Below are 21,733 nucleotides of genomic sequence, written 5' to 3'. Positions count from 1 at the left end.
TTCAAAGAAAAACCAGAAAGTCCAGTTGCCTCTTGAAAAAAGCAGCTTACATACATACACACATACACACACACACACACACACACATATACATACATACATCATACATACATGCATGTAAATTGGGCCTAAAATTCCCTTGTAACAAAATGTCTCACTTAGGAACAATTGGACTCAGAATTGTGGTCATTAAGTCAAGGATTGCCTGTAATATATATAGCCATTCGCCCCAAAAGCTAACTTGCCATGGGCAGGGATAGCCCCCCCCCCCCCTTCTGACTTGGAGCAAGGACTCCTGTTGGTGTTTGGGGGGTGGCTTATCTCAGCCCAGGAAGCTAGAAGTAAAACACAACTGCACAAATATATCAAGCACTACAACGTTGCATCAGAACGAAAGTCCTTTTACTGGAAGCCAGAAAGTTGGTCTTCAACTGAAGATGGGGAATCCATGTGGCTGGTCCAGATGGGTCTGAAGTTCGTGGATCTGTGGCTGCTGCTCCATCAGTCACATGGCCCTCCCTTCCTCCCACCCACCCAAACAAGCTCCCGGTCATCTCCTCCAAAGCCTCCCGCCACCCAGTTGCAGCTACTCCGCCGCTGTCAGTAGCAGAGCGCCATGGGTTCCAGTGTGAGGAAGCGGACGTGCATCTTGGTCTCTATGTCGATGCCTTCCCATATCTGGCATTGAAAGGGGAGAAGAAGAAAAAACACCCCCAGAGTTAGTGGAAGAGAAGACAACCTCCAATCCTTCAATCTTAAGGAGCAAATGTTGTATTCCAGAACTCAACCCACAGTTGACTTGGCCTTAGACTTTCCCCCTCACCCCAAAAATAGCTGATGGAAAGAGGGATTCACTCCAAAGCTGATGTGTGGACTTCCTTTCCTTCCCTTGGTACCGTTTGTGGTGCCCAGTGTCTTCTGCTGTGAACCTTTTGCCCATCTCCCTTAAGGAGGGCTCTTCTCCTCATTCCTTTGGCCAATTAACTTAACCCTACCACCCTTGTAAAGTTGGTAGATAGAGAAACTCTACTGTAGAAAGTTCGCCCCCGCCCCTCTCCTAAAATGAATATTGCTTTGAGCAATATCACACAGTAAGGCAAGCTAAAATGTGGTTTGTGACGAAAAAGAAACTGTGTCTAATAATTAAAATGATGCAAAAAAAATATGTCCAAAGCACTGTTCCCTCTAAGGTGCGCGGCTGCGCAAATTATTGGTTCTTCAAAATTTTGTGCCCATTTTATCATACAATCTTTAACTAATTTAGGCAACAAAAACGGAATGCACAGGTACAGTATAGATGATACCTTGCTCAGTAGTAGTAACTGTGAAAGGGATCTTGGAGTCCTAGTGGACAACCATTTAAATATGAGCCAGCAGTGTGCAGCAGCTGCCAAAAAAGCCAACCCAGTTCTAGGCTGCATCAACAGAGGGATAGAATCGAGATCACGTGAAGGGTTAATACCACTTTATAAGGCCTTGGTAAGGCCATACTTGGAATACTGCATTCAGTTCTGGTCGCCACGATGTAAAAAAGATGTGGAGACTCTAGAAAGACTGCAGAGAAGAGCAACAAAGATGATTAGGGGACTGGAGACTAAAACATATGAAGAACGGTTGCAGGAGTTGGTTAGTCTAGTTTAATAGAAAGAAGGACTAGGGGAGACATGATAGCATTGTTCCAATATCTCAGGGGTTGCCCCAAAGAAGAGGGAGTCAAACTATTCTCCAAGGCACCTGAGGGTAGAACAAGAAGCAATGGGTGGAAACTAATCAAGGAGAGAAGCAACTTAGAACTGAGGAGAAACTTCCTGAACAGTTAGAACAATTAATCAGTGGAACAGAAATTGCCTCCAGAAGTTGTGAATGCCCCAACACTGGAAGTCTTTAAGATGTTGGATAGCTATTTGTCTGAAACGGTATAGGGTTTCCTGCCTAGGCAGGGGGTTGGACTAGAAGACCTCCAAGGTCCCCTCCAACTCTACTATTGTATTATTGTATTGTATTGTATTATTGTAATTCTGTTTCTGAGTCTATTTCTATCAATACATTATACAACCTTTTTATATGCATTTGACCCTGGTCCTTAATTTGTTTTATCAAGTTATCCTCATTTTAGATAATACCAGATTTCTGGTCTTTTTTCCCATCTAGCCTGTAACTGACCATACTGAAACCAGGTTTGAATTACCCCTTCATCTCTTAATGCATTCAAAGATTTTAACTGTAGTACACCTCTATCCATACTAAGATCTCAATGTTAATGGGATAGAAAGCTGCCACCCTGTGGTCAATGCAGGTAGCAGCCACAAAAAGAAACCCACCTTTTTAATGGGATTTGAGAGTTATTATCCTGTATCGTTATTAAAACCTTATTAACTTTAGTAGGGCAACAAGAGGCACGTTTGCTGCAACACAGGAGCAGAAAAATAAATCATGCTTCAAAACCCTTAAACCGAGTTAAGGCCTATTAATATTAGTAACGTTTTAACAATAAAGGCTAATAACCTTAAAACGCCATTAAAATGTGCATTTCTTTTGGCGGCTGCTACACCTGCTTTGACCAAGGAGGACACTGTTTTCGGGGCCTTAGCATTAGCATTGAGGCCATCATAGACCATTTAAACTCACTTTAAGGGGCTGAAAGAAAGGTCCTTCTGGGTTCGGCTCCAAGACCCTGGAGACGCGGAGGCTGCTTGGAAAGATGGTTTAATGGTGGACAGGATCACGTGCTTCAATGTTGGTGGAGAAGAGGATTAGAGGGAGGGAGGGGCTTGCTAGGCCCAGCCCCACCTCTCTGTTTCCTCTTCCTGGGTAAGAAATGCATTCGGATCGCTTGAAAGACTCCCATGCAGGGGCAACTCCCTAGGCTGCGTTTTGAATCCAGGTTTGGTGGAGTTCTCAGATGCCAAGTGGGGAGTTGGGTAAAGGGCCAATATTATCATGCCCTAATCCCATCCCCTGGAGCTGAAAGGGAGAACTCTTTCGTATGTAAAGGGACTAGCTCAGGTTTTAATGGCTCATGGACAAAGTGGGTGGGGGCAGGAAGCTGCAGGGAGAGTTACTTTGTCTTTTTGAAACATGTTTCTTCCGTCCCCCGTGGAAGCTCGCCAATGGGGTCAGCCAGCCAGCCAGCCTCCCTCCCCCTTCCTGGGCCAGGGAGTCCACGAGAATGGGCCATTGCCTCTCCCACAACAGACATTTGGCCACAGATGACTCCTCCCTCTGGACTCTGTTGTGGATCGCCAGCGGAGTTAGCAGCAGATTCGGACAGTGGGGAGTATAACAACCTGAGGAAACCCCAGCCCAGCCCATGGGGAGATGTCAGGGTGTGCCCGTTACTCCCTCTGCCCGCTTGTGCAAGGAACAGGCGCGTGCATGTATGTGTGTGTGAGCTCGGAGAAGTCGCCCAGCCCAACCCCTCTCTCGCCACGCGCATGGCTGCTTTGATCCCCATTGTTACTGAAGATTGAGGCCGAGCGCTGGCAATCCATGCGAAAAGCCAAATTTCACTTTTAATTGACATGTCGATCTCTAGAGAACCAGAGTGGGATGGATCACATTCCCTGTAGCTCTAGAGATAGTTTTATTTTCTTTTATTTTGGGGGGCTCTATGCGGAGAGCTGGAATTGGCCAGCCAAGCCTGCAGTGCCCCCACCCCCACCCCCGGCCAGATATTTGAAAACTTTATTGCCGTTGTACATACATACAGAGTATACCACTACACCTGCTGCTCCTCCTCTCCTTCCTGCTGCTCAGCGTCTGTGCCGTGATTGCCACGCTGCTGCTGGGCTCCCACCTCTACCTCGTCTCCTGCAACACCACCACCTGGGAATTCATGTCCCGCCATCGCATTTCCTACTTGAAACACTGCAAGGTGGAGAACCCCTTCGACCAGGGGGTCCCGCTCAACCTTTGGAGGTTCTTCTGCGCCTGCCGCCTGATGGCCTGGGAGAAGCTCTACCCTCCGGAGGAGACCGAGTTGGTGTGATGGAGGGCAGGAGGGTTTCCAGAGACCAAGCAGGTCTGAAGTCACAACGGAAGCTTTGGAGAGGATGCCGGAGCACCAGGTCTTCACCCCGACTAGGAGAAGGACTTTCCCCTCTTCTAACCAAAGGCTAAAATCTGACGGGTCGTGTTGGGGGTGAGCCAGTGACCCTAATAACTGAAGATTCAGCTTTGAGATTTGGAGATTCGGAGATCTGGGCAGCTGAAGGAAGCCTACAGGGTCGGGGCAGAAGCAAGAAGGAAATGCAGGCAGCCAAAGACGGAGGGGCTCAGAATGCCCTGCTTTGGAAAGATCATGAGGCGGGTTTTGGCTGGATGTTCGTATCAAATTGAGGCCGAAGAGACGGACGCTCCTTGGAAGCCGAGCGTAAAGGTTTTGCTAAGTAAGAACAAGGCAGCTTCACAGCCGGCCGTGAGGTTTAAGAGCTTAAGAAAAAATGATTTTAATCCGACACTAATGTTAATAAAAGACCAAAGCTTGCATCAAAGGAGGCGTTCTGTTGGCTCGGGATGGGCGTGTGCCAAGAGATGGAGGGTGGGGCTTAAGTAGGGGCGGGGCCAGAGCCAGTCATTTCCCCACGTCCAATTTTGGTCCCTAACAAAACAGAAAAATGCTGGCTGTTGCAACCAACTATCATAGACTTTTAAAAATACACTTTTTTTAACCTATTGTATTTTTTTAGTTTTTGACAATTTCTTTAACGACCGTTAGAAGTTAGAATGGCACTGAGGAGTGACTTATGACCGGTCCTCATACTTACGACCTAGAGAGAGCAAGAAACGATAGGCTTAAAAACTGTCCTGGGTTTCCCAGGCTCCCTCTGTAAATGCCCAACAATGTTATCACCCACAGCAGGACCAGGTAGCCCAGGACGTGGATTTGCAACTGGAAAAAAAGGAAACTTTCCTCTTGTAGATGCTCAATGACGCTAGCAGGATTCCCCCCCCCCTTAGAAACCATGAGCTTCTTTCTTATTGAAATGAGTTTAATCTTAAATTAATTCCATCACAGTCAACAGCCGGAAAGGGAGACGTATTTTGCATCGAGTTTCCTATCTTCTCTCTCCCGCCCTTCCCTCCGAACAGGAGGGAATCTGCACCCCATGCCCGGTGCGGAGAGGAAGACCCCCCCCAAAAATACAATTCGCATAAATTCGCTTGATTGCCCCCAAAAGTGACATCTCCGGAGGCGAAACAGATGGGGAAACCGAGACAGCTGAGGCCTGGCGGAGTGACCGTCTTGAAAGCGAGGCCTTGTGCCCTGGGCTGAGCCTGGGGACAAGGAAGAGGGCTCGCTTTGTTTCCAAAGCCACAGAGGGAAAAACAGAGACGCGCTTTGTTTGCGGCCAACGCCGGGCATCTCTTGCAGTCGTCCGTGGGAGGATAAGAGTTCAAATTCCACGCCAATCAGGGCGTGCCTTCTGCCTGCCGATCATCCTGCCTCCTGCCTACCCGGAGGTCCGATATGTATAGAGACAGCTTGGCCTCTATCCAGATGTGCAGGGATTCCAGCCACGGGACCCAGTGGGGTGGGGTGGGGAGCAGATTTCCCCCTTTCCAGGGCTGGGGGTTGCAGGTGGGAGCCAAGAGATCAGAGTGGCTCAAATTCTTCATCCTTTAAATCAGGAGCAGCTTCACAGCAGGGTTTAAGAGCTTAAGGGAAAAAAAATGGCTTTAACTCAACACTAACGTTAATAAACTTCATCACCCAGAATTCCCAGAGCAGGCTGGGGGATTCTGGGAGTCAAATTCCACCCGTCTTAAAAGCTGCCACGCTTGGGAAAGAGAGTGCAAACTATGCCCTACGTCTCTAAAGCAACATTACATTTTTGGAGAGAGAGGTTCCTTCATCTGGTCGGAGTCGACACATTTCATCGTAAAATGCAGACAAGAAAAGAATCCGGAGTGTTGGGTCTCAGCCATACCCGTCTAAAAATGGTACTCTTTGTTTTCCTCGGAGGGTTTTGGACCCCCTAGAAAGCATCTTTGAGGGGTTGGAGAAGAGAGCCAGTTCCCAAACACACAATCCTGCTTTTTGGATGCTCCATCTTGTCTTGATGGAGGAGACCAACCGAAACGGTCCTTGAATGGCAAGTTGGTTGGTTTGTCTCCTGGATGCTACAGCCAAACTTTTGGGGCACCGGATGGATTTTTCAGAGCAAGCCCCAAGCGGGCAGGGCTGACTTTTGGCATACACGGTTTTTATCAGCCTTCCAGAAGGCTGTCAATAAAGTCACAATTCCTTTTCAAGACTCACAACGGTCCAGCCTAAAAATCTCCCTCTATAAATGGTTGACCCCGTCCCCAACAATTCAGACCGGGTGGGGAGCCGATGGAAGTTGGCCAGTTCCTCGATGCTGCCTAGGCCTACAGGATTAACATTTTTGCCTGGAAAAATGTAAAAAAAACAACAACACAACAGTGCTTGGGAATGTCGGTTTCCCCAAACCCTGATCTGTTAAAGCTTGTCTTGAGCAGCAGCTGATGGAGCAGGGATCTTTAGCAGCAGTGCAGGGATCAGGCCCGAAGTCAGGCAGCCAGGAAGTGCTTGGAAAGGAAGTCGAAATCCTTAAACCGGGCTTGCTCCTCGGCAGAGAGAGGGGGGGCGTCATGGGGAGGTGTCAGGATGGGCTTTTGAGACGTGAACTCCTTGTCAAAGTTGCTGATGTCGGTGGCACTTTTGAGGATGGGCACCAAAGGGGGTTTGAGCCTCCGTGCAAGCAGAGCAGCCCAATTCATCTCCTGGGGGGGGGGGGGGGAGGGAGATATTGTGAGTCATAACCACCATAGAATTGATCAGGCAGCACAGAATTACAACATAGGTAGGTCTCGACTTAACAACCTATGCCGGCACCGAAAAAAAGTGGCTTAGACCAGTCCTTGCACTTATGAAGAATGCAGCATCCCCACAGCCATGTAATCAGAACCTGGGTGCTTGACAACTGGCAAGTATTTATAGACTTATATACCGCTTTACAGAGTCAGCCTGTTGCCCCCAACAATGTGGGTCCTCGTTTGAACGACCTCGTAAGGCTAGAAGGCTGAAACGCAAGAAAAGGGAGTTATCGGAAGGCCGAGGCGGACGGACCTTCGTACCTTGAAAAAAGGATGAATTTTAATCTCCTCAGCGTCTTTCGCTCCTGCTCCAAGACGTCGCTCGGGACACTTTTGGAGAAGCTGATGAGAAAAAAGAAGAAAAACATCGGAACTGGGTTCCAATCCAGACCAAAACTTTGTGGGGGACCCCACCATGAATCCCCAAGGCTACCTTGTGCATAAGCGAAGTGCTGACCTCGGAGAGGAATCGCGGGAAACGGACTTCTTCGCTGATGATGCTATCAAACATCTCCTCTTCGTTGTCACCGGGGAATGGAGACTTGGAAAGAGAGAGTTTGGAACTGTTTTAATCCTGGGGTTTCTCACCTACCTTTTTTTCAAGGTGTGGGTGGTGGGTGATTTTAAAACAGCCTTCTCTACACACAACAACCCTATGAGGTAAGCTGGCCCAAAGTCACCAACTTTGGCCTAAGAGTAATTCAACCAAGAAGCACTGCTTGGTTAGCTTCAAATAATTAATTTTAATAAAGAATTAAGTTAGCTCCGTCCCTCTTGATGCTTAAGCAGACCTCATGAGAGTACCAACTCACCTCTCCCACTAGCATCTCAAAAATAAGCACACCGAGCCCCCACCAGTCCACTGCCCGGGTGTAGGATGGATCTGTCAAAATTTCCGGAGCCAGGAATTCTGGGGTGCCACAGAAGGTGTTTGTCCGGTCTCCAAAACCTACACCTGGGAAGCGGGATAAACGAGATTTGAACAAACCTGTAGCAGGATTGCAAATACTCACAGCTCTCCTACCTTTTCGCCTGCCAGGCATAGCTCTTTCCTTTCTCTCACCTTCCTTGCAAAGCCCAAAGTCCCCAATCTTCACAAATCCTTCGGCGTCTAGAAGCAAGTTATCCATTTTCAAATCTCTGCAGAAGGAGCAGCAGGACAAACAGAGGTGAAAGGGGGAAAGGAAAGACTTACCGTATTAAGGAGACAGAGTGTTCTGACCGAGGCTTCCCGAGAGCATGAAGCCAACTCCTTGTCCCAACAAAAAAAAAACCCTTTTATTAATTGCCTGTGAATTCTGCTCATTCACCTCCAGCAAAGTCGTTCAAGGGAGGATTTACACTCATAGAGAGAGCTGCCAAGCTGAGATCTGCAAAACTTGGCCAGGGGTCTCGGAGAGTCACGAACCAATTAAGTGAACTAATTGTCTCCTGCAAACTCCTGCTGGTGGGCCACAACACAGAGAGCCAACTGGATGTAATGATTGAGGTGCTGGTCTGGAAACCGGGTGACAGTGAGTTCTAGTCCCACACTAGGTCTTAAAGCTGGTTAGGTGTCAGACCTGCCACTGCTTAAACCTCTAAATAGAAACTACCCTTGGCTCCGTTTTGTTGAGAAAGGCATAGTTTTCTTAGAATTCACGTGTACTGCAGTAATGCAAAGCCAGAACTGAGAATCGCACGCCAAAAATCTTACCTGTAAATGATGGTCTTTTCGTGTAAGAACTGAAGTCCTAAGACAACACAGGCAGAGCAGAACCTTTGAAAAGATTAGAGGATCAAAGACACAGCATAATTAAGGGTACACAATTAGTCCTCGTCTTAGGACGGGTCACCTAGTGAAGTGTTTGAAGTTAACGACAGTGCTGGTGTAGACCTCCACGTTCCTTCCCAACTCTCTTATTCTATGTCCTGCATTCTTCGTCCACTCACCGAGCGGTATCTTCAGAGAAATTGTTGAAGCTGATGCGCATCATGAGGTCCCCGCCAGGAGCGTAATCCATCAGAAAACACACGTGACTCGAAGTCTGGAAACAGGCAAGCATGTTGACCAGGAAGGGATGACCGGAAGGGTTGATGACTTCAAAAATACGTTTCTCACAATACAAGCTGCCAGGGATGGAAAAGTTGAGGAAACATCGAAAGACAATAAAGATATCCTTTGTTCCTGGAAGTATATTTGCCTCCCCTTTCACTTTCACTTTCACAAGGACTAGCACCTTTCCTGAAATGGCTTTCAATTTATTTTTTAAATGATGTGTTATTATTATTATTATTTTTGCATTATTCTGCCTTTTTTAACCTTGCACACAATTCAGAGTCTCATGAGTGAGATGGGCAAGCGTATAAATTCACCAAATAAAGAAACAAACTACCTCCCCCTCCTTTTTTAAAAAAAAAAAAAGAAAGAGGAAAAACCAACAACTGGACTCACAGACCTTCAATATCAGTTCCATCCCGAAAAAGGATCACGGCTACAATTAACTTTTTACGTTTTTTCATTTAGTTGGCAATGTCGTCATCCTTCTTCTAGGCCAGAGTTTTCTGCTTTTGTGAATTGAAGATGAATTTCCCCAGCTAAGCATTTCGCAAATCTTAAAGCAGGCTGGATGGGGAATTCTGGGAGTTGAATTTCACACTTTTTAAAGTTGCGAAACACCATTCAAGGCAAACCAGCTGGCCAGCTGTTTTGCTGAGAATCTCACCAGGCTAAAGGTTACCATGATGAGCTTAACTATAGGGAGACCCAAATTCAAGTTCGCCATCAACCCCGCAAATGGTTGATGCCTGTCATCTTTGCCCCATCTGATCCAGATGAAGACGCACCCGGGGCTTCCTTCCGGAGGAAAAAACCAAACGCAAATCTTGCAAGACAAGCAACGCTCACCTGTCCAGATCATCCCGGCTAATGATCTCTTGCTTCTTCAGAGCTTTGATGGCGAAAAGCTTCTGTGTGGCCTTGTGATGGGCGAGCAGCACCTAGAAATAACCATCCAATCCTCTTGGGGACAGGCCAAAATCAAAACCAGCTTCCCCCCCAACACCTTTCACCTGCCCCACAAATGCTCAAATGAACAAATCCTTTTTTTAATGAAGAAATACTTCAAGTCTTGTCTGCTCGCTCTACAGGAAGTCCTTGACTTACAACCGTTCATTTAGCGACGGTTTGAAGTTACAACAGCACCCCCCCCCCCAAAAAAAGCGACTTGCAACCAGTTCTTGCACTTATACGACTATCACAACATTCCAACTTCAGACGCCTGGCAAGAAGGGACTCATCAATCAGTCCTCACACTTATGACCGTTTCAGCCTGCCACACGATCAGAATTTGGGTGGGTGTTTGCGAGGGTTGCAGCACCCCAGGGTCCCATGATCTCTATTTCTGTGACCCTCCTCTGGATTTACTCTACCTTTCCGAAATGGCCCCTGCCAAGCACCGCCATACAAGAGAAGTCTTCAAGGTGCAGCACGGACTTCCTGGGAAGGAATATTATATGACATTCGTTTATTATTTGATCCTTTTTTAAAAATTAGTTTTATTGTTTTAAATTTGGTTTTATATCCCGTAAGCCACCTTGAGCCGCCATGTGCGAATAGGCGGCAATATGTATGTATGTATGTATGTATGTATGTATGTATGTATGTATGTATGTATTGTGTCACAACCCCTGGTATGCCCAAATATGGCTCCATCCAGGCAGAAAACCATATTTTTAATGTTGCCTTTCTTATATTTATGTTGTATTTGTACTTTATTTATTTATCAGCACAAATACAACATAGATAGATGATAGATAGATAGATAGATAGATAGATGATAGATAGATAGATAGATAGATAGATAGATTTAAAGCATCTAGAAAGTCCTGAAGCTGCCTGACTTTCTACGTTATGCTACAGGAAGTTCTCGACTCTTTGCTTAGTGTCTGTTCAAAGTTACAACAGCACCAGAAAAAGCAATATGATTGTTTAGGACCGTTGCAGCTACACCATAGTCATGTGACCAAAATTCAGAGGCTCGGCAACTGGCATGTACTTGTGACGGTTGCAGTATCCCGGAGTCACGTCCTCTGCTTTTGGATCTTCTGGACAAGCAAAATCAACGGGGAAGCCAAGTTCAGACCACAATCCTGTTTCAAATTTAAGAACTGCTGGGATTCGCTTAACAACCGCGGCAAGAACTCGCTTAACAACAGTCTCACTTGGCAATAGAAATGTTGGGCTCAATTGTAGTTGTAAGTTGAGGACTACCTGTACCCATCATCCCTACCCAGACAGCGGACGGATGCTCCCACCCACCAGCACGAGGGTTCCGACTGCAGCAAAGGAGGTTTAAACCTGGTTAATGCCTCTCGTGTTCTGGTTTGTACCTGATGCTGGTTTGTTGCGAGTTGCCTGTTTTTCCATGGAGGTGGTGCGTCTTCTGGTCCTTGAAACAGAAAACAGGGAAGGAGGGGAGACCACTGGGTGATCAACAAACTTTGGGCCAGTCACCAAAAGATGGGGAGTTCTGGTCCAGCCTGAGGCATGAAAGCCAGCTGGGTGACTTTGGGCTAGCCCCTCTCTTGCAGGCCAACCCACCTCACAGGGCTGTTGTTGTGGGGAAAATCGGAGGAAAAAGGTTTAGTAGACACGTTCACCACCTTTGAGTTATTTATAAAAATAATAAAACAAGAAAAACCAGAGAAACGTATACTTTTAAGTACTTGGAATCTACAATTTCCCCAACAGAAGCAAAAACTCATCAGGGCCAAAAGAAAAACCAAACCCAGCCACACTTACCGCCGGATCTGCTGGAGAAGCGACGGTTTCCTTGCCAGAAAGCGGCAGGAAGAGGCGGGGGGGCTTCGGGGGCGGCTGACTTCCCCGGATCACCGGAGGGGAAGTGCTGAAATTGGAAGAGAGATTTTTTTTCCCTTTTACATATTTAAACTTTCCTTTTCTCTCCAAATGCCTAAATCGGCCTCGTCCGCCTAACGCAGGCAGTCTTCCACTTACAACCGCTTGTTTATTTATTTATTTTATTTAATTTATAGACCGCCCCCTCTCCCCACTCGGGGCGGTGTACAGACCACAATAAAACAATATACAAACTTAGATAATTATAAATACCCATTAAAACAAATTATATGGTAGGCTGTACATTATAGTTAAAAATTAAAACAACCTATAAAATTTATCCCTAAACATTTAAAATTTAAAATACAGGCTAGAGGGACACAAAAGTTACAGTTAGGCCAGGCCAGCTAAATTAAACAGGTGGGTCTTTAATTTGTTACGGAAAGAGTGGAGATCGGTCGTTATTCTAATGTCGGGGGGGGAGGTCATTCCAGAGGGTTGGGCCCATCACAGAGAAGGCCCTACTCCTGGGCGTCGCCCGCTGGCACTGCCTAGTGGACGGCACCCGGAGGAGTCCTCCCTGTGAGAGCAACCATTCAGAGTTACGACGCCACTTGAAACAAAGGGTTTTACAACTGCTCCTCGCATGTACAACCACCCACGACCACGTGATCAAAATTTGGACTCTTGGCAACTGGCATGTACTTATGACAGTTGCATCGTGATGATGGGGGCGGCTGTTTCCCAGCCGCTTTCAACGCGGGAAGCGGAGTTTAACGACTGCATGATTCACTTAATAACTGCCGTGATTTGCTGAAGAACCCTGGCAGAAATGGTTGTAACATTGGGTGAGGCTGACTTTAACATCCGCCTTGCTTAGCAATGGAAGTTCTGGTCGTAAGGAATACCTGCCTTCCATTCCTAGACCACCCCACCAATGGATCCATCAAACTGGGTTCCAACGCTGGCTCACCTGGACCCCAAAGGCCCCGGGCTGTCCTCAGCTGCGGAAGCAACATCTGGACGCAGAGACCCTCGGAAAGGAGGGCTTGAAGCATTCAAGGAACTGCAAGGGGGCAGGAGGCTCATCATCAAACGTCCCCAGGTGGCAATGTTGACGTTCATTTGAGAAGCTCGCAGGAATTCTTTCCCTGCAGGGAAGGACACCAAAGCCAGCAATGCTCAACCAGGGATCCGGGTGGACCTTCCTTCCTGGCCACCCTCCAGGCCATCCTTGATTCTGGAGGTCCAGCATTTCTCCTCAAAAGTCAATTTGAGTTCTGTGTTGTGGTCTGCCAGTGGAGCTGGCAGCAGAGTTTCGGACAGTGAGGAGGTTGGGGAGGAAGATGGGCCAGTCCTGGAGTCTGAGGAGGGCTCTGTGTCGGAGGCAGAGAGGGGGCCAGGGCCATCCGTCAGTAATCAGCTGCCTTCAGAATCAGTGAGGCAGAGGAACAGCTGGAGCCTGTTCCCAGTGTGCGCATGCGCAGAGTGGCCAGACGAAGGGAACAGTTAAAGAACAGGGGTGGACTTGGGAGTAGGGCCACAGGTGGACGATGAAGGGCCCCTCCCAGAGGAAATAAAAGAGGAGCGAAAGGGAAGTGGAGTTTGCAGGAGACAATTAATTCAGTTCATTAGAGTGAAGATCTGTTCCTGACTTCTTGCCGAGTAATTGCTGCTACAGCGTGAAGTTTGGAAGATATCGGCCTGGCAGCTCTCCAAGCCTGATAAAGGTCTGAGGTTGTGAAATCTCATGAAAGACTGGAATTCCCTTTAAACTAAATAAAAGGGGTTTTATTGGGACGAGGAGTCTGCTTCGTGCTTTTGGGAAGCTTAGGTCCAAGAAGTATAAGGTCTCCTGCCTTGAGCAGGGGGTTGGACTAGAAGACCTCCGAGGTCCCTTCCAGCCCTAGGAGTCTAGGTTCTTAGAGATGTTCAGGACCATCGCCATGATGGGGATCGGATGATGTGACGGGCGTTCTTAAGGCGGGGAAAAATATTGGCATCAATTCTCTTCCTCCCTAATTCCATGAGGGGCCTCCCTTACCTTTCTGCTTGGGGAAAATGCGCTTCTGCCGTTGCAGTTTGGCATGGGTTTCAACGACCGGCTGGCTGAACATCACCTATGGAGGAAGGAAGAACAATGGCTGTGAATTAGGGAACTTTTAAGACTTGGGGACTTCAGCTTCAACGTTGCTAAGCAAGGCGGTCGTTTAAATGAACCGGGCTTGATTTTGCAATCATTTTGACACAATGATTGAACAGATCAGTGCAGTGAACCACATGGGCCTTAAGTGAATCGACTTTCCCTCCCTGATTTTCTCGGGAGTCACAAAGGGGGATCCCATGACCCCAGGATGCTACAGCCATCATAAATGTTTGCCAGTCGCCAGAATTTTGACCACGTGATCTTGGAGATGCTGTATTGGGCGTAAGTGTGAAGACTGGTTCTAAGTCAGTTGTAACTCTGACCGAATGGTGGTTAAGACTAGGACTACCCGCAAAAGAGGAAAGCACCGCCACTCCCTCCTTACCTCTAGGAAGAGCGTCCCTTGGGGTTCGAGGGGAACCGCCATAGGGTGCCTGGCGTTGTCTAGGAAGCCATCCAGGTGCAGAAATGCCACCCCGCAGAGTTGGCGCCAGTCGCGCCAATAGACCGAGATCTCCAGCTCCCGAGACTGCAGGGAGAAGGGGAGAGAGAGAGAGAGATCAGGAAAAGCTCAAAAAAAGGATCCCTTCTCCCCCAATTTTCCGAGTCTCAACATGGCGACCGATCTGCTCAGTGTGGTAACAGTGGCAGGGGATTAGCAGTTTGGGGGTTGGCTGGGGATGTTGGTTTCTAGTCCAGCCTTAACCTTCAGGACTGCAGGGTGACGTTGAGCCAGTCTCTCTCCATTCAGGGACAAATCCCCCCCCCCCCAATACCTTTACAACATGTGACTTCACAACTCCATTGCTTATCAACGGAAATTTTGATATCAATTTCTCATCTTCCTATCTCCTCATCTTCTTATGACTCTAACTTTGTTGCTGATCACTATTGTTGTATGTACTTTGTGTTCTGACTGGCCCAGGTTCCTCCAGCGGAAATGCGGACTTACCCTCTCCAACTCAACCGTGAAAGTCTGGTTCCAAGCTTGCCTGCTAACCAGCCCCCAGTTGGTCTGACTGGCAAACTTGCTGTCAACTTTGAGAACTGCCAGGACTTCTCCTGCCGAAGGAAGAAAGAGGAACCAGGGGTGACCTCAGATTTTTTCCTTCGTTTGGCCACTCTGGGCATGCGCACCCTGGGAACAGGCTCCAGCTGTTCCTCTGCCTCACTGATGTCTGACTCTGAAGGCAGCTGATAACTGTCAGACGGCCCTGGCCCCCTCTCTGCCTCCGACACAGAGCCCTCACCAGAGCCTTCCCCAGACTCCAGGACTGGCCCAGGTTCCTCCCCACTGTCCGAATCGGCTGCCAGCTCCGCTGGGGAGCCACAATAGGGTCTTCAACACTCACTACTGAGTTCCTCCTGGCGAAAGAGCTTTCCCACAGACCCTCGGCCAGGAAGGTTGATCCCAACCCACGTCCGACTCAAGAGCTTGAAGTCCCCAGGGTTCGTGGAAGCAGGCAAGGAAGTGGCCACACGGGAACGGCCCGAGATCGTCTCCAAGAGGCCTTCACAGCCTTCCAAACGTACTTGAAGGCTACCTGCAAGCCAAAGGGGAGAGCCACAAAGTATGGGACAATTTTGTACCCAAAGAGATACAGTTCAGGTTCATAGAACGTAGGAGCCTAGAGCTGGAAGGGACCTTGGAGGTCTTCTAGTCCAACCTCAAGGCAGGAGACCTTAAACCATCCTGGTCAAAAGACTGTCCACTCTGTTTTTGAAAACCTCCAGTGAAACAGTTTAAGCTCTCGGACTTAACTTTCCATGACGCCACTGCAGACATGCCGCAGGGAAGAATCTTAAAATCTGTCGAAATGATTCCCTGTGCATTAACTTATTTTAATTACTCAAAGACCCAAGAGCCATTTTAACAAGTGCAGGAAAATTACAACTTGGAGAGGGGGGGGGGGTTGTAAGGAAAAATGTTCAATATATATATATAGTAGTTGAATGAGAAAATTGCCGGGCTTATTCCATCATTTAGCGGAATAATTCAGAATGGAAACGGAGTTTGCAGGGGGCCGATTAGCGCCTGGGCTAGCTACAAGGCAAACATTCATTCTTGGCCGTATTTGAGATTCCTAGTTGCAATGGACAGCAAAGTTGATCCCGGGCGCTTCTCTCTGCTAACAGGCGGCCAACCTAAGTGCCTGAAGGACCCCATCCCGTCACTAATTCCTATTAGTGGTCCGCGGGATTTAAAATGATGAATTTAGTGGTCTGAAAGGTCGGTGAGCCCTGGCTTAACAGATACCTGTGAGAGCCATGGGCCTGATGGAAGTTGGGGGCGACTCTTGGGCCCCCAGGGAGAAGGTGTGCCTTATCTCTTGCTTGATCAGCTCCCGTTTCGGGTCGTCTGGAGGAAGCTGGCTCAGAAGGTGCTCGAGAGCCAGTCGAAATAGGTCGATTTTTTGGGAGGATTCCTGCAGACAAGCCTGAGCCTACAGCACAGCATAACAGAGAGAGACGAGCGGGAGGGGAAGAAAGAAAGTTTAAAATAAGGGTTGTCCTGGACTTACGGCCACAAGTGAGCCCCAAAACCTCTGTTTGTTAAGTGAGCTTTGCCCCGTTTCACGACCTCTCTTGCCACGGTCATTAAGGGAATTTTAACATGGAAAATTCAGCATGGGTAATTTGAGCGTGAATCCTAGCATATTTTTTTTCTTTAATCCAGCAGTCTCCAGTGCTGCCAATCTAGTGACCGTCTTCGCTGGGGGGGGCGAAGGCTCCACCCACCACAGGGACTAGAAACTTGGCGGGGTCACCAACTCTGGTTGCAGAATCCGTTTGTTGCGGATGCAAAGTTCCACTCACCTCTGACAACATCTTCCGGTCTTGCCCCCGCCGTCCGCCAAGGATCTTCACCACGTTTTTGGCTCCCTCGGCCACGGCTGCTTCAATCCGCAGGCGATGCCTCAGTTCTTCCAGACGCAGCTCCAGAAGGAAGTCGGGGCCCCTGCCTGCTACCCCTGCAGAGGCGGAAGGGGATAATCGAGAGGAACCAGCCACGGCCGACAGACTGAGGGACCTTCTACCGCTGGAGGCAGGAACACAACCCCCTCGGCCTGATAAAGGGCTCCCTGATGCTTTTCATGCACAGGACACAGGTTTTTTTTTTCTTTTTCTTTGCTGATTTTGTAGCAGAGAAAGGAACATAAAAGCAAGTGGCTAGTCCATATTGAGTACAAACATGTAAAGCAGGTTCTTGGGACCAGCAATCTGATTTTTTTAAACTGATAAGAGAGAAAAGCTGGAGAACAGAATTGGAGGAAGATTATAAAATTCTGTTAACTTCCATGCAAGGAACTCCATCAACAACACGAGTAGTCCTCGATTTACGACTTGTTGCTTAATGGCCATTTGAAGCTACAAAGGCTCCACAAGGGGTGCTACCTCTGCGGTCACGTAACCAAATATGGGGACTTGTCACATGGACAGCAGGTATGACCGTTCGCAGCATATGCAGGGTTTACCATCAACTGTTACCTGATTTCTGTTTGGAAAAGCCGTGTGCGTTCGTGTACGCCATGGGGCGGGGGGGGGAGGGATTGTTGGGGTGTCCAAGCGGTACCCGCTGTTTGCAGGCCCTGCAGCCCACCTGTCGGGTTGAGGGGTGTTTACCTGGAGCGCCCATCGCCTGAGACAGCTTCAGCATCTCCATACGGATCCCCTCAATTTTCGTCTTGCTGTCCTGAAACGTTTGCTGAGCGGCTGCCAGGCGTTTCCTCTCCTGGAGGAGGAAGAGAGAATCCGAGGTGAGGATTCTCATCAAGAACCCTCATCTTTCAAGGTGTGAAAAAACGGGATGATACTCAAAAGTTCCACTTCAGCCGATGCCTAAACACAAGAATCTGGACACACGAATGGTCAGCCCCAAATTAGTGCTGTATAAACATTACAGAATAAGACAGCTGGACAGGACCTTGGAGGTCTTCTAGTCCAACCCCCTGCTTGAGCAGGAAACTCTACACCATTTCAGACAAATGGTTGTCTAACATCTTCTTAAAAACCTCCTTTCTCCTTTGCGTTGAACCTACAACGGGCCACACAGTTTATGGATTGCAACTGTAGTATAATCAGAGGGAGCCCCCTTGTGGAGTACTGTGAAGCCGTTACCATGGCAACTCCGCTGTGCTGTACAGTAGAAGCCATTTTACGGCAGTACAGTAGAAGCCATTTTAAGGCACAACAGGCTGTATCTTAACGGAGCAGCTGCCTTCGGATGTTTTGGAGAACAGCTTGACCTCCCTCAGATATTGGAACAATGCTTTCATGTCTCCCCTAATCCTTCTTTTCATGAGACTAGACATACCCAGTTCCAGCAACCACTATTCATATGTTTTAGCCTCCAGCCCCCTAATCATCTTTGCTGCTCTTCTTTGCACTCTTTCCAGAGTCTCAACATGTTTTTGATAATATGTGACCAAAACTGGACGCAATGTTTTAAGTGTGGTCTTACTAAGGCTTTATAAAGAGGTACTACTAATACTTGACCATAAGCCAGTGTTTCTCAATCTTGACAAGTTTAAGCTGTGTGGATTTCAATTCCCAGAATCTTGGCAGGTTGTAGTCCACATACTTAGCTTACAGTTGTCCAAGTTGAAAAACACAGTCTTAAGGGAAGAGGGATGACTTGGCCCTTTGATGGAAAAAGGGTCCCTCACTCACCTTTGCTGTGCTGGAGTAGACTTGGAGCATGTTCTCGGCTCCCTGCTTCACTTTCACCTCAATGTGAAGCTGTTTCTGTAAAGCCTCCAGCCTTTTTGAAATGTGGTTGGGGTCTTTCCCCCAAAGCTTGAGATTGGGCGAACCGTTTGCATCTGGGGAGGACACAAAAGCCAATCGGACAAGAGGCAACTAATCAGCAGCCCCTTGTGTAACAGGGGCAGGACCCGGGTGGGAGACCACTCAGAAATTCTGAACTTGCATGCTTTAAAGAGGTATGGACTTCAACTCCCAGAATCCCCCAGTTGGCATGTTTTAGGAGGCATGGACTAGAACTCCCAGGATTCCCTAGCAAGGATACTTTAAAAGGCATGGACTACTATGCCCAACATTCCCCAGCCAGCATGCTCAAGATGGGTGGATTTCAATTCCCAGAATTCCCTAGCCAGCATGCTTTAAGGGGCACGGACATCGATTCCCAGAATTCCCTGGCCACATCCCACCTGATTGTCCACCATCTCTCTCCCCGGTGACAATCCGTGCTTGGAGTGCTTGGAGCTGGCAACGCAACTGCTCTAACTTCTGGCTGGACGACTTGAGGGCCGTCTCCACATGGGCCAAATTCTTCTTGTCTTTGGTCACCTTTCGCAAATTCTCAGCCCCTTCCTTGATTTTCAGCTCTTTCTGGATGGCCCGACGGACAGATTCCTTTTCGGATTCCAGTTTCTGCTGGATCCCCGATGGATCTGGGACCTTCAGCCGATTGCACAAGCATAAGGGCAGATTAACAAAAGGCAAAATTCAGAAAAAGAAATCAAAACACAAACAAACAATTTAAAGCTTTGCTGAATTCTTGTAAGCCGCCTAGAGTCATTATTCACAAGATGGGTAACGATTTAAATATGATAGGAACAGGAATGAAGCAAGCCCAAAGCTTAAATGGCGGAAGCATGAATTGAAACACAAATATAAAATTTAAGAGGCAGAAACACGACCCAAAAAACAAACACAAAACGTAAAAGGCAGAAACACAAATCAAAACACAAACGCCAATCTTAAAGTGCAAAAACACCAGTCGAAACACAAACTCAAAAATTAAGAAAAAACATTAAACCTGAAGCAATGAATAATAAGATTTGGCTTCTGAGCTCTTGCTAGAAACTTTGACCATTTTTAGAGTACGTGTCCAGATTATTTCTGGCAGAAAGATGGGAATTTTTCAATTTTCAGAACTTCCTTGGATTCTTATCACTGGGATCAAGAGCACCATAAACAGGTGGGCATAGCAGTGCCTGAATGCCAGGGCTTGACATTGCAAACTGACGCTTTGAACCCTCGCTTTGAAAAAGGAGACTAGAGGACCAGGGAAAAATAACATTTCATTCCGTTCAAACTGAAATTGAAGTATCCTTTAAGATAAATGCTCCCCATTGTCCCATGATCAACATTCAGAGGCTTGGCAACTGGCGTTGACTTATGACGGTCGTATCGTCACGGGCGATCCCCCTTTTGCAACCTTCTGACGATCCAAATCAATGGGGAAGCCAGATTCACTTAACAACCATAGGACTAACATAAGCACTGTGGCAAAAATGGTCGTAAAAAGGGAGAGCCGTTGCGCTCCATTGTGGGCATAAATTGGGGACTACCTGGTATCCTGGAAAACAAGGAAACTAAGCTTCCTTAATTTAATTCTTAATTAAGAAGATAATGGGTGAATTGTGGTGTGTGATGCTTCCCTCTTTGGCATTTCAAGGCGAAAAACGGGCGAAGGGGAGGGGCACACGTGTGGCAGTGTGATATTCCACAGCTCAAATACCCCAGCCGGAAATCTGGGAAGGTTTCCTGTCTCTAAACAAACAACTCCTGGAAACTGGACAAACAGGGACAGGGGCAGGAAAGTCTCGCCCAGCCAGGAAACAGACAGGATTTGGGAGGAAACGCAGCTCAGCCGAAGGTTAAGGCAGGGCAGAGGGGCTGAGATGGCCATGGGGTGGGGGCTTCCCAACAAGCAAAGTCAATGGAGGAGGGGGGGGGAGTCAGATTCACTTAACCACCGTGTGATTCACAACTCCCTCCCAGAGCCAAGGAAGAATCCTTTGGGCAGCAGCCCCCCCTCCTCTTTTGGGGTCTTTGCAAAGGAAAGGAAGGCAGGGTAAAGAGACTCGCACACCCCGCTGCAAAGCCAGAGGCATCCCCCGAGACCCCACTCCTCGCAGACCCTCGCATCCCCACTCCCAGCCACACAAAACGCGTGCCGAGCGTCGGAATCCCCGACTGGTTTTACAAAAGCCCCAGTTGGGAAGCCGCCTCCCCACTCTCCCCGCCGGGTCCCTCCCTGGGCGCAGCAGCAGCAGCCCCGGCCGGCCAAGGGAGCCCACTTTGCAAAGGCGCACCTGCACGGCAGGGCGCCTCCTGCGCGCTCACCTGTTGGATTTGCCCGGCCGCCATCGCCACCGCCGCCGCTGCAGCCCCCGGAGCCCATCCGGCGGCGGCGGGGAACTTTTTCAAACTTGGCCCGGCCCCGCAGAGGAAACGCGGCGTGCATCTCGCGCCCTCTGCTGGCTCTCCGGACCGGACGGAGCTCCGGGGAGGAAAGCTCGCCGTCTTTCCCGAGCCTGGCTGCGGGGGCTTCCGCGCAACGGCCCTGGCAGGTAGACCCAGGGAGGTCGTGGGGATACTGCCCCCCCCCCGCGGTGTTTGGCTTGGGCGGCTGCCTCTGGGGCGTTTCGCCTTCTGCCCCCGTGGCTCTGGGGCGGAGGGTTCTTATCGGCTTGTTTCCCCCCCCCCCCCAAATTTATCATCTTCATCTTCCTTCCCCCCTCCCTTGCGATTTAGAGGGAAGATGCTGAAGATGGCAAAGCCGAAAGGCGGGGGCGGGGCTGATTTGGAGCCATTCCTTCAACCTTGTTTTATTTATAAAAATAATAAATAGAAATAAGTATAGCATCCCAATAAACTTCGTTGCAATAGTATACTATATATCAGGGTCATTTTTCAACCATTATCTTGTTGTGCCCAATAAAATCCGTCCCAGCACAAGAATTGCTTTAATTAAACAATTTTTGGAATTTTGGCCTGCCTTTAGTTTCCATTTTTGGTGCAGTTTCAATCCGCCTTGTAAATCTGATTTTAATTTTGGGAGAAACAATTCTCTTTGGATTCAAATTGCAATGCAAATGTTGTAATATCCAATTTGTATTCAGAGGGATCTCTTAATTGGATCCTGTAAACTGTTG

General features: G+C 48.3%; 1 protein-coding gene and 1 long non-coding RNA gene across 2 annotated transcripts; both read right to left on the bottom strand.

Moving 5' to 3' along the window:
- Positions 1 to 385: 385 nt before the first annotated feature.
- LOC309399483 lies at positions 386 to 2,773 on the bottom strand. The gene is made up of 2 exons (XR_014176527.1): positions 2,629 to 2,773; positions 386 to 678 (listed from the first exon to the last, which is right to left on the bottom strand). It is a non-coding gene; the product is annotated as an uncharacterized lncRNA (long non-coding RNA).
- A 1,793-nt stretch (positions 2,774 to 4,566) lies between these two features.
- Positions 4,567 to 21,025, bottom strand: PKN3 (protein kinase N3). The gene is made up of 22 exons (XM_081967234.1): positions 20,922 to 21,025; positions 18,998 to 19,247; positions 18,498 to 18,649; positions 17,451 to 17,559; positions 16,644 to 16,798; positions 16,084 to 16,270; positions 15,179 to 15,370; positions 14,779 to 14,888; positions 14,212 to 14,355; positions 13,725 to 13,800; positions 12,654 to 12,831; positions 11,624 to 11,729; positions 11,212 to 11,270; positions 10,252 to 10,318; positions 9,728 to 9,819; positions 8,773 to 8,949; positions 8,537 to 8,599; positions 7,904 to 7,980; positions 7,653 to 7,795; positions 7,274 to 7,381; positions 7,102 to 7,182; positions 4,567 to 6,747 (listed from the first exon to the last, which is right to left on the bottom strand). The coding sequence occupies exons 1-22, from the start codon at positions 20,943 to 20,945 to the stop codon at positions 6,535 to 6,537; spliced, it is 2,763 nt and encodes a 920-aa protein (XP_081823360.1). The 5' UTR covers positions 20,946 to 21,025; the 3' UTR covers positions 4,567 to 6,534.
- Between the last annotated feature and the right edge of the window lie 708 nt (positions 21,026 to 21,733).

Source organism: Natrix helvetica (genome assembly GCF_964273705.1).
Source record: "Natrix helvetica genome assembly, chromosome: 15".
NCBI classification, from domain to species: Eukaryota; Metazoa; Chordata; class Lepidosauria; order Squamata; family Natricidae; genus Natrix; species Natrix helvetica.
The sequence above is the reverse complement of the archived record's forward strand: the minus strand, read 5'-3'. Positions and strand labels throughout refer to the sequence as shown.